The sequence below is a fragment of the Watersipora subatra genome, chromosome 10 (assembly GCF_963576615.1).
Source record: "Watersipora subatra chromosome 10, tzWatSuba1.1, whole genome shotgun sequence".
NCBI classification, from domain to species: domain Eukaryota; kingdom Metazoa; phylum Bryozoa; class Gymnolaemata; order Cheilostomatida; family Watersiporidae; genus Watersipora; species Watersipora subatra.
This window is the reverse complement of record NC_088717.1, coordinates 7,378,933-7,392,324: the sequence shown is the minus strand read 5'-3', so window position 1 is coordinate 7,392,324 and position 13,392 is coordinate 7,378,933. Positions and strand designations below refer to the sequence as shown.

The following is a 13,392-nucleotide window of genomic DNA, read 5'->3' as shown; positions in this document are numbered from 1 at the left end:
ATTGCCACTTTTGCTGTGCTGTTTTGCTGTGCTGTGCTGTGGTTTATTAGAGCAATCACAAAAATGTACACCTTGACACTATGCATGTATTCTCATTAATGCTGGCTTGAGGGATAAGTTCTAGCTACATGACAAAGAGGGTGTTACATAATACATTACATAATATGATGCAAACTACATCACCCCTTGATTTATAAATCACAACCAGGGTAATCATAAAATATTAATAGATTACATACTAGCATAACATACATGTATATCTGAACTGACAATACAAATCGTCACAACCCAAACATGGCTCTAGTGTTCATAAAATTCTCCATATCTTTCTGGAGGTCGCCTGTCTCTAATTGGTCTGGTACTACCCACTGCAGTATTTTCGTTGTCATGATCACTGTCACTCTCAGTATCTGAGTCTACGGAACTATTGTCATTTTTACAGATGTTGAGATTATCAAAATCAAATTCAACTTCCACAGCATTGTCACTTGACACCCTATGACTGCCCGTATCCTCTCCATTACAATCAGCTAACCGTATTTCTGAAATGTGCCTGTTTGTGCCATCAACCTCTAAGACTACATCAGATACCAATGCAGTTACTGTTCCTTTTGCCCATACAGTAGTACATTTAGCATGCACTGGCTTAACATATACTGTGTCACCAATTTTGTACGGGTTTCTTAACGCTCCACGTGAAAATCTTTGTGGCTCTGCAACAACGTCAGGACTTCTTACTGCGTAGGAGTATAGCATTTGCGAAGGTAAAATACCTCGCCTGTTTGGGGTATTGTTGTACCAAAATACCATTCTGTTAACCTCGTTTCCTGAACGCGCAGCCATTCTTTTAATTGTCCTATGGTTACGTTCGACAATGCCATTACCAGATGGCCTGTAAGCGCAACTTAACAAATGATTTACGTTCCATGTTTTTAGGATGCTAGACAACTGCGCGCTTTTGAAGCATGAGCCGTTGTCAGAAAGCAACTCTTGTGGGGGACCCCGCTCCTCAAATATGCGTATCAACTGTGCTATTACAGAGTTGGCTGTCTCATCTCTCAGTTTTAACCATATTGCAAATCTGCTAGGGCCGCAATCCAAGATGGTCAAATAAGGTATTCGACCCACATGTGTGATGTCAACAGCAAGTCTATGCCACACCTTTTCGACTTCCAAATTTCCTCTCTCCCATCTCACAGGTGAAGGATCAATTTGTTTGCAGATTTGACACTCTTTCACAACCCTTTCAATAACATCTTTTGAGGCTCTGTCACCAAACCTCTGATTAGCTAAGTAACTCATCTTGTCAACTCCTAAATGGTGAACTTGATGCATGTTATATATTTCTTCATCAATACTTGAAACTTCCTCCGCTGCTACGCCCACACATGATACTAGTGGTTTCAGCCACTTTTTGTTCACCCTCATTAAAACATCAGCACGATTGTCCGCTGACTTGACCAAGGACATTTGTAGAGTGATGCCATATTCTTCTACCAATTGCGCAATAACCCCAAGCCGCCTTTTGACTATCATTTCTGAAAATCCACTGACTTTGGGGCGATGGCTTTCTGTGATAATGGAATTAACCCAGTTATACACTGATAATGAGTCAGTGACAATCGTAGCTTGTTTTACTCCCCACTTTATTGCAAGATTTAATCCTTTAAGTACGGCTTCAAGTTCAGCTACATTTATATGCATACTGTCATCGATTTTCCTTAGCCATGATGCATCTTCTACAATGCTACCTTCCATTTCTATGCACACACCAATAGCTATAGAGCTCGCATCACACCAGACCTTGCAACACTCATCTCTATTCACAGACCATTTGCCTTGCACTGGGTCATGTCTTGTTACCCTATTTAGTGTTTCATCTAACATATGCAGCACTTCTTTTGCTATTGCATCATCCCACTTGCCATCAGCAGCACACCGCTTCATGTAGCTGCATGCGACTCATAGCCAGCCAGCTACTGGGTAGTGACCAATCAGTTTACCACACACAGAAAACAAATCTCTTTTTGTACGAATGCTTTCTACTGTTGGCACAGCTGAGTCACGTTGCCATGTACATATACCTTTTTACTGATTGTCACGCGAAGCCCTAGAACACGCGCTTCACGTAAATCGACAGGCTCTTTTGTGACTAGACCAAACTTTAACAAACGGCTGCGCACAACTTCGACTGGCACTACTGACTTATTTACTAAAATATCATCAATATAATGATCAGTACCAGCAGCAACCGTAGGATCAAGTGACAACACTGTTGACAATATTTTTGACATAATCTTAGGCGCTGCATTGAGACCAAAACCTAGTCTAGTCATGACATACAATGTTCCATGGAACTTAACAGCTTGAAATCTCTGCAAACTACCATCAACATGCAGTTGTAAATATGCTTTCTTTAAGTCTAACATGCAAGCATCACTGCCTAACTTACGCCACTTGCGGAGTTTGTCTTGGCATACTGCGGTGTCCAAACCAGGATGACTGCTGACATACCCATTCAGTTCTCTGCTATAATCCATTACAGGTCGTACCTTTGTCTCTTTATTAGGTTGTGTAGCTGCCAACAATGGAATAATGCCAGTTACAGGTCCATGAAGCGCTTCTCGGTGTGGCTGCAGCCATCCGTTTTCTATCCATTGCATAACCTGTTTTTCATATTCTTCTCTGACAGCATCATTTATAGCGTATTCTCCACATGTATTGGACAATATAGGCTCTCTACTTAACCACTTCCAAGCAACTGTCCACTTGTGACCATCAAATTGTGCTTTAAAGTCTCTATCATCTATAACTATCGGCGGCTGCTGGTCATCATTATGACTGACAGGACTAGCTTTGTTACGTAGCATCACGCCAACTGTTCTTAACTGTCTTGCTCCAAAGAGTACACCTCTATTTTTATCTATAGATACCCCGCCTAGCTTTGCAATGCCATCCATTCCCAGTATCATCTGGCAACCGCTTACTAGCTTCGGAGCAATCATACACTGAACTGTAATTTTACAAGAGTGATCCAGTTCTATATTAAGAGTTGTCTCATATTAATAGTTTGCAATATGGTTAAAACTGAAAGATGAGACAGCCAACTCTGTAATAGCACAGTTGGTACGCATATTTGAGGAGCGGGGTCCCCCACAAGAGTTGCTTTCTGACAAGAATAATGGCAAGAAGGTTGTGAGATCGTCCACTTTTTGAAGCTTGGCCACTAACTCTAGCTTGTCCACCCAGACACTGAAGTCACCGCTTTTACCATCCTCATATGTCTTGATAAACTCGGATACCTTCACTGACATTTCTAGTGTAGTTTAGAGCCGAAATAGCTTGTGGTTTATTAGAGCAATCACAAAAATGTACACCTTGACACTATGCATGTATTCTCATTAATGCTGGCTTGAGGGATTAGTTCTAGCTACATGACAAAGAGGGTGTTACATAATACATTACATAATATGATGCAAACTACACACGTGTAGTAAGTAGGCATTTGATGATATAGCAGAGCTTGAGCAAACTCATCGTTATTGCATGTTTTAAAAAATTCTGCTAAAGTAGTCCTTGGTAGTTCTTGTGCACGCTGTTCAATGTTGTCTTCATTGAGGTATACTCGCTGTCCATTTTCCAGATGTACGCTAAGGTGTGTTATGACATGATTTCTCTGATGAATTGGTAAACCTAGAATTCTCCAAACAGCCTCATTGCGGAAAATATATCTACCAGTTTGAAAGGTAGTACTTCATCCCTGTCATTTTCTATTACAAAAGCTGCTTGACCACTACCTTTGTAAATGTATTTGCAAATGTACTTGATCGGTTTAATCGAATGACAATAATCCACATTCAGATGGGTGTTGCAAATTCTCGATAAAAGAGGGCAGCATGGCACAATCCATCTGTTGTTGATTTCTATTTTTGTGCCATCGTGTTGAATTCTTGCAAAATGTTATCCCGCTTCTGGCACTCGCAATCTATACTGAGGATATCCATCATCAGCAGTCAGAGTCTTATAAATAAGTTTTTGCAGGTATTTTTTGGTGCATTTTCTATCTTTCATACAGGGAAAAAATCGATTGAGGTTGCCACTTTGTCCATATATCACTTGCTTGATAACAATGCTGTAAAGAGTTGGGTCCTCTTTTTTCTCTGGAATTTCTGCGAATATTATTGAGTCGACCTGAATTGAGCAAATTTTTTCTACCAGCCATAGAAGAAGATGACAATGAGGCAGACTTCGTTTTGCCGTTCAATTGATTAAAGGAAACATTGAGCATCTCCATGATTTTTTCCCTTTTTTAGCAAGTTGAGCAGTAGTTCTACTTTTAGCCCAAACACTCTAGCTACAATGTCATGTCTGTCATGAGCTGCTGGTCTATCTATGAGAGCTTCTTTTATATCTGCCCATTTTGGATTGCATGTTAAAGATGTGGTTGCGTCAAAAGACTCGATTTTATGAGATTAAAACCCATAAAAGACTAAAACATCAGCTACAATTTGATGCCATTTTTGTCTTTGTAGACCAACCCTGTCCAGAGATATATGCATTTGAATGAGGCCCTCTTTTAAAAAGCTCACGTTCCAGCGGGTGCTTCTTTCGTGACGTCACAAGCAATATATCTGAAAAAAAACCACGAGCGATAAATATGAGGTCGCTCCCTTAGCCAATCATCAGCGCGAAATTTTTATATAGGCCGTAATAAATGTTATCACTTGTAAAACGCGTTGTCTGTGATCTCAAATTTAGGGATTTTACTCTATGACTAAATCGCATGGACATCGACATTTACTAAATTAATTAACATCGTTACTTTAATGAATTACTCCATCGACACGTTTTATTGGCGAACAACATACATGTAATTGTAAAATTGCTGTTAAGTTACTGCGAAGGTGACTCCGAGTTTTCTTGACATCAGGTAGTTAAAGTTCTACGGAGGAAGCTCGGAGAATGGAGGTAAATTTATCTTTTACTTTAAGTCTCCTATAGAGTTTCCTGTTGAGTTTACATTCAAATTATATTTCCCTGTTTGAGGCTAAAATGTAATTTCCTGCGCGTCCAAGATACGTATGTACAGTAAGTTCTTGATGGCTTCTTTTTAATCTTTAGCATCTAGCTATACAATGGCTTAGATTGATGAATATACTAAAGGTAATATTTTAGTACTCATTAATACCTGTACTAATTAATAAAATTGTAACTTTTTGCTATCACTAATCATCGTTTTATATTTTTTTATCGGTTCACCTAGCTACATTTGCGTCAAATTTTCTGTGGCATCTTTATCTAGTAAATTAGATTTATGATTTGACATTAGATGTTCACTTTTCACTTGTAGAAAGTGAAGAAAATCGATTGATCAATGCAAATCTTTAATTTCCAGAACCAAAGCTTCGAATCGTTGGCTTGGCGTACTTGTGCTTTTGTTAAACGTTTATTCGTTTTTAAAATTACACTCGCAACCTATCAAACTCCCGATTTGGAAGCTGTCAATAGATACGCTTTAGAATGACATATCTATGAATGACTTAAATTTATTGCATTTGTTTTACTGATTACAGAATGTTTATGTCGTCCCACCAGCCGAAGAAGCTTTGTCAGTGTGGAAACTGCCATAAAGGGTGAAAGAGAGACTTGCATGTGGGCTGCATAAACCATGATGTTTTGTTTGAGTTTGTTGCAGTAGATGAATTCATCTTATTGTATCAGCTAAAACTATGTGAGTGGCCATGACTTGATGAATATTTTTAATAAAAGCTTTATGCCGAGATGAAAATATTTTTGCTTGTAAAAATTATATAATAAAATAATATTGTTGAAGATAATGCAAAACATGGTTTGCAGAATATTGTAGCGAAATGGATATGGTATATGGATGTCCGCAGAACTGGAGAATTTGAGTTCAAATTCAGTTTGCAGCAGACTTCTCATCGTTAAAACTCTATCCCTATGTATATCCTTTCCAAAGATGCGGCTTGCGATAGTAAGAAACTAGTAGTAAGTGTAGGCAATGATATTCAGCCCCCCCCCCCAAGGATAGGCGACGGACATAAGGTGGGCGGAACTTATGGGAGGCTGTATATCGTTAGTATGGGTAGGGGCGGAACTGTGCTGATACAAAGACGTTATTCAACATAGTTAGCTTGACAGAATTACCGTAGACTGGTAGAATCGGTAGTTGGTGCCCAAATGTTTACACAGCATTTGGAGAAATTGAGTAGAACAAATTTTCAATTTTCGTTATTTGATGCCTTTGAAACATTCATAATAATGCATCTGTAGCTGGATTTAAAATTTTATTCTAGCCAACATGAGCAAATACAAAATAAGATATATGCCAATAGAGCCGCGTAGGACTAGACTTTTATCGCAAATAGCCAATGTGAATACGAGAGATAGAGACAAGTTGTATAACGCGTGACATCATTTTGGGCAAGTCTGGGCACGTTTTTGTGGCCTGAGCGTTTTTACGACGATCAGATTTTTTCGGTTTTAATCTTCAAATATCTTGGCAATGCGATCGCGTAACACAATAAACGACATATCAACTGATAGAGAAAAAAAATGCTTTCTTTTAAGATCAACTCAAATTTGACGCAACCACATCTTTAATTAATGTTATAAAGAGATCTGGCCTCCTATGTTGTCTGACATAAGTAGTCAGACAGGCATGCTGGACATACTCATGCATGTATCTAGGGCTACCAGTAAAGGAAGAATGACCAATTGGCCAATGTTCTGTGCATCATCATTTTGCATAGCGTCTCTTAGGTGAATGTAACTGTCAGCTCTGAGTTTTCTTTGGTTATCTCTAATATAAGACAATCTTTCACTTTCAATTTTTGCATACATGTCTGTCAGATATTGATGGAGCAGGTGTTTGTATCTGTGTAAGTAGTTTGATCCTGTGTTTCAAATCATTATCCTAAAAGCTTAAAAATCCATGGCAGATATTGTCTTCCTTTGTACTTCATTACCTGTATTTGGGTCCACCTGCCTAATTGTAAGATGATATCCATCTTGTCCTTGCCAGTATATGATTGGGTACTATAAGATATGTGTGTTTGAGAAACTCTTGTAACTCCTGACTGTCGCTTGTGTAACACGATATCTCTTATCAAAGTTTTGTCCTACAATAACAATTGCTGGTTCATGTAATTCGGCGGAGGGGGGGAATTTTATCTACGTTCATGTTCTCCAGCTGGTCGCCTATCTGCATGAATTACAATTTTTAAACTGTCCTCTGTTAGATTTTCCATTGATGTTTTAAATTTCTGAACGCAGTTGCTGTTGCGGTGAAAGACGTCTTGCAAATCTTGAACAATGGTACGCCTGAAACCTGAGACATGTTGACATTTTTGATTCATTTTGTCATCAGAAATGCCCACAAAAAAAGTTTGCAAAAACTTGTTGCTTCCGTTTTCAGCTGGCAAAAGTGATCCATGCAAATGATAAATCTGTCCTTTTACTTTAAAAGTAGGCATAAAACCTTGCTCATGAATTTCTCTTGAAGCTCTAAAAGATGTAATCTAAAAACAATTGTTACATTTGTGAATATTAGAAAGAAAGTGGTGAGAAGATGCACTATCTCTAAGCTTTAAACTTTTCAACGATTCAGCAATTACTGGTATTTTGACTTTTTCATTGGCCCAACACATGCTTGAAGCTTCGTCTTTCCACTTGAGTGCTTGGCAATGGCGACCAATTTTATCCATATCTCCTATCAAACAAAAATAATTACTCTCATAGTTGAATGAGCAGTCATAAAAATGATGCGTTGAAATTTTTTTGCCAAAATGTACATCTTTTTGCAGCAATCCTATTTCACTCACACACCTGCCTTTGTTCATGTTGTTTGCCTGTTTTCAAAAATCTTACAGTTGCGATCCTCTCTCGATCACATCCTTGTCTTGGTGCACGCTATTTGTCAGTCTCTAAAGATCTTACACTTGCAATCCTCTTTTGATCACACGCTTGTCTTTTTGCACGTTTTTCATTAGTCTCTAGGGACTTTTTGCTGCCATGCTCTCTCAGTTATTTTTTCGCCTTAGTTGACGTTCCTGATCAGTCTGTGATGCTAGAAGTTTTGTTGTCTTTTTTTCTGGCCTTTGCTAAGCGGTCATTTCTTTGCAGTTCAGTTTCCAAAGCTCTAACAGCAGCTTTTCTCATCCTGTCTTTTCTAAGTCTTTCTTCTCTTTCCTCTGATGAATCATTGCAAGGTCTTTTCTTTAGAGGAATTAGATAATGTGTAACTTTTGGGAATACATGTATTTAATAGATTAATTAAAAAAATATGACACAATATGGTAGAATTTCATATTTGAAGTTTTATTACAGCGATGTCAGCAAAAAGTGGTTGGATGAAAAACTAATATTAATAATAAACATTAGAAACTAACTATGTAATAATAACGATGATAAGAAAATGAATAATGTTTTAAACTTAAAACACGATATTCAAATCATGTTTAAAAAATGCAAATTGAAATAATAACGATGAAGAAACAAACTTTAAAAACTTCTATTATAAACTACCAAAGTTATAAAGAATTTATAAATGTAATAAGAGAATGTAAATCTATATACATAAATGTAAATATAAATGTAAATATGTGAAATATGTAAATAAATGTTAATATAAGAGAGAGAAGATTAACTGATACTTGATATGATAGTACAGAAATCTTACAGAATTTCTTACGGATAATCTTACAGTAATCTTACAAATGTTTGTTGTAAAATGTGAAATTAATCACTAATTACTAATTGGTTAGGTGTAAAAGGAAAGATCTGTAATACACAAAGCGAGCACAGATAGGAAATTTTGTGAAAAACGCGTGTAATGCACTCAATATTCGTCTGTTGAGAAAAGGAAATTGCGCATGTTAATATACTATATCGATATAAAATAACTAAAAAATTGAAAAATATTCATACAAACAAAATTTTTTAAAAATATCTGATTAAATAAGTTATTTCAATTGAAAAAAATTGTGAATATGTACTATTACCGGAAACGGAAGTAGGCTCAACAGGCGCGCAGTGGCAGTACTTGAGGCTTGGAGCTGATGAACGAAGACTCACAATACACAGCCAGGTAATAGTCAGACCTATTAAATAGAACACCATTTATATGGTAGCAGTTTAAGGAACTATGATACCTTCCTCACCATACCTGCTATTGTTGCAGGGATGCTGAGACGAGCCTAATAGATGACCAGAGTGTGAGTAACCAGTGAGCTGCCAAAATACTAACGCTACTACTAAACAAAAACTAACAAAATCTACGTTTTTACACTAACACTAAATAACATACAATTATGGCCGATCTACCAAAAGTAACTGTAAAATCACAAGAGCCATTCAACCTAACAAGCACTCCAGCTGATGCCAATGCATGGCGTCTATGGAGGTCAACATGGGAGAGCTACTCCACGATTATAATGCTGGACGATGGCAACAGATCAGCTAATTTTGCAAAAGCTGCACTAATGAGTACCATTGACATGTGAACAGTCACATTATATTCAAAGTGTGAACCGGCGGCAACTGACACAGTTGCACAGATATTGAACAAAATACAAGGGCACATTGCTGGAGTACAAAGCGAAACCTTCGATAGATTCAATTCACGGAAGCAACCACCAATCAAATCAGTAAACACCTACATCGCCATACTACTTCTGATGATAGACCAGTGCAATTACACAGAAAACAATCTGAAGGACTCAATCTATAAAGACCACATCGTCATAGGCATCAGCGACGAGACGACTCATGCAAGATTGCTGCAAAACTCCAGAACTGACCCTACGGTCATATATAGACACATTCCGGACATTTGAAGCTGGTAGAACACAACTACACTCAATCTTTAATCCAGGTGATAAAACCCCAGAACCAACAGGCCTACCAGTACACGTGGTCGAAAGCAAGAAACAAAACACAGATACACATGAATGCCAATGTAGATACTCTAGTATCTACATTTCCTTTTTCATTTCATATTCCTTCTTCAACATGAAATAAAAAAGGAAAAATGCCCGGCATGGGGTAAAATGTGCTTATAATGCAACAAGAAGAACCATTGCAAATCGGTATGCTAGTCAAAACCAGAAGAACCTGCTACTCTACACACAGGAGCAACATACGAGAAGACTTTTACTGTAGCCACAAACCCATTTGCAAAAAAACAAATCTCCCCAACTGTACGCCGAGATTCCGATTGAGGGCAAGCCTGCCCACATGCAATTGGACAAAGGTGCGGGCTCCAACATTATATCAAAGACAGCAGTTGGAGCCGGCCAGCTAACTGCACCCAATACTATTCTAGTGATGTACAATAGACAGCTTGTCCACCTACTAGGGCGATGTGCGCTGACCTCAACTAACCCCAAAGACACGTCGAGGAGTCACATGGAGACACTTGAAGGGGTTGAACAGGACTGGGTTCCACTCCTGGGCCGTAACACGGTGGAAAAGATGAACCTCATCTTTGTAAATTATGGAAACTTCAAACATGTTCACACAGCTGGAGACCAATCCACGAGCGCAGCATTCAATAACTCACTGGGTGAGATAGATGGTGAAATACACTTATGCGTTGACCCGAAAATAAAACTGAGGCAGATACAACCCCGCCAGGTACCGGTATCAATCCAAAGCAAAGTAAAGACAGAGCTTGACAGAATGGTACAGCAAGGTATCATTACCCGAATGGTGCTCCACGATGAGCGTAGCAAAAAAATGATCCGAAGCATTGAGAATTTTTCTGGATCCCAGACATTTAAACTCAGCACTGATAAAGGAACGATACATGAATCCAACAATGGAAGATATTCTCCCAGAGATAAACGCTGCGCGAATGTTTTCCAAGTTAGATTTGTCCCAAGGCTACTAGCAATGCACCCTTGATGAACAAAGCTCGTACCTCACAACAATGGTAACTTCATGGGGTCGATACACCTGGAAGTCAATGCCATTCGGACTGAAAGTGTGAGGAGAGATTTTCCAGCGAAAACTTCACGAAAGCTTAGAAGGCCTGGTTAGAGTAGCCTGCACGGCAGATGACATTCTTGTATGGAAACAACCATATATCAAATGACACACGCCTAACAGGCCCTATCAAACAATGCAAGGAGGGACATATAGTCCTCAATAAGAACAAATGCAAGTTCAGCGTCATCCGGATCTCATTTCTCAGTCACATTATATCAGACGCCGGGCTAGAGGCAGATCCCGAGAAAGTGTTGGTCATCTCAGAAATGCCGTCTTCAACGGATGCAGAGGGAGTTTGGTAGATCATGGGTTCATTCGGATGTCTAGCAAAATTCCGACCACGACTGTCATTGGTGGCTAAACCAGTCCGCGCAACAACCTCAGCAAGCCTATGGGCCTGGACAACAGAGGTAAAAGGAGCATACACGAGAATCAAGAAAACGGTATCCGACACAGTTATACTGCAATGTTATCAACCCTCATAGGAACTTCTGGTTGAATGCAATATCTGAAGCAAGGGACTTGGCGCGGCCCTGATGCAAGAAGGGCAACCGATTGGGTACCCAAATCGGGCACTGATTAGCACTGAGCAAAGTTTTGCTCAAATTGAAAAAGAGTGTTTGGCTATAGTGTTTTCTGTGGAACGCTTTCAACAATACACGTTTGGGTGCCCAATATTTGTTCATACAGACCACAAGCCACTAGAGGTTATCGTCAAAAAGCCGCTGAACCGAGCCCTAAAACGTTTGCAGTCAATCATGCTAAAGCTGCTCAATTACGACCTCAAAACTAAATATGTGTGTGGTACATCCCTACACATCCCTGATATGCAGCGTACATACCAACAAAAAGACTCAAGGGTGACTGATTTCTAATAAACACAGTTGGAGAGCTAGCAATCTCGAGTGAAACAGTTGCCGAATTCACCACAGAGACTGAAAGATATCCACAAATGACCACCCTCATGGCCACCATTAAGAATGGCTGGCCCGACAGAAAAGAAGAGACACCTGGTCGAATAAAAACATTCCACCCATACAGAAATGAGTTCGCTGTGTACGATGGTCTGATATTCAGAGGCATGACCGTCATCGTCCCACACACGCTGCGTCGTAGCGTAATCAACAACCTGCACCGATCACACCTCAGCGTCGACAGTTTCATAAAGTGGGCAAAGGAACTCGTTTACTGGTCATCCATGAGAAGTGACTTAGCGGAAGCAGTAATCAACTGTGAAGCATGCCAAAAAATACAACAATCTAACCACCAGAAGCCCATGATGCCAGTTGAGGCCAACACTCCGTGGCAATGTGTTGGTGTGGATCCATATCAGTGGAAAGAGAAGGACTTCCTGATCACAGTTGATTAGTTTTTAGAATTCTGGAAAATAGACTATCTAACTGCCACAACTACTGGGTCAATCGTCATGAAACTAAAATGCCACATTGCGAGGTATGGGTTACCATTAGGTTCAGTCCCTGACTCTGACCCATGGTTTTTGTCGCGGAAGTTCACAGACTTCATGACAGGCTGTGACATTGAACACAACACATCCTCACCGCACCATCATCAGGGAAACGGAAAGGCAGAAAGGGCTGTGAAAGTGGCTAAACGAATGCTGTCGAAATGCTACTTAGATGAGACTGACCACATGGAAGCACTCGTGGAAATCAGAAACACACATTAACAAGGAATAGAGCACAAGCCATTCGCAAATAACTTTTGGTAGGAGGTTTTGAATGATGGCCCCTACACCCTCCGCATTACTACTATCTAGAGTGCCAGAAGCAGACAACAAAAAATACAAACTCAGAAAAACAAACAAGTGAAATGTTACAACCGACACAAGTTCCTGGCTCGCCCCTTGGATACAGGAACAAGCTTCGTGATGAAACCGTTTAACACGGAAGGAAAACAGTGGAGGCGAGGCCAAATACTGCAAAGGCTCGACGAGAAGTCATACTTAGTACAGGCTCCTTCCGGTCCGAGGTGAAGAGCCAGAGAACACCTAAGACTAATACCCAGCAACACACCAGAAGATACTGACCTACAGGCAAACACAACAGCGATTGAAGAGGCAAGTGTGACTCCAGCCGCGGAAGAGGCAACCGACGCAACAAGAATACCAGTGATCACTTCAACCCCTGAACACCGTATGTCGGGGAAAGTCAGGAAACGTCCCGAGAGCCTCAAAAAATACGAGGCAGCGTACTCCACATAGGATTTCATAATAAATGACTCACGATTTACGGCTTAAAACTTACGGAACTAATTACGATTTTGATTACACGCAAGTAGTATATAGAGAGCAGATCTACACACAAAAGTGACGGATCCAGCGGGGGGATAGAAAAAGGGGGTTGTGAATTAAATTGGCTAGGG

At 39.7% G+C, this 13,392-nt stretch overlaps 3 protein-coding genes across 3 annotated transcripts in view; all 3 read right to left on the bottom strand.

Annotated features, from left to right (window-relative positions):
• LOC137405686 (type-1 angiotensin II receptor-like) overlaps window positions 1-13,392 on the bottom strand; it is a 159,343-nt gene that overhangs the window by 40,574 nt on the left and 105,377 nt on the right. The window lies entirely within an intron of this gene.
• LOC137405689 (ATP-dependent (S)-NAD(P)H-hydrate dehydratase-like) overlaps window positions 1-13,392 on the bottom strand; it is a 232,414-nt gene that overhangs the window by 177,319 nt on the left and 41,703 nt on the right. The gene's annotated exons all lie outside the window — the stretch shown is intronic.
• On the bottom strand, window positions 301-1,947 carry LOC137406713 (uncharacterized). Its single transcript, XM_068093330.1, has one exon. The coding sequence runs from the start codon at window positions 1,945-1,947 to the stop codon at window positions 301-303; it is 1,647 nt and encodes a 548-aa protein (XP_067949431.1).

Excerpts from the sequence above, each read along its gene's own strand:
- LOC137406713 (XM_068093330.1), bottom strand. The coding sequence starts at position 1,947 with ATGAAGCGGTGTGCTGCTGATGGCAAGTGGGATGATGCAATAGCAAAA.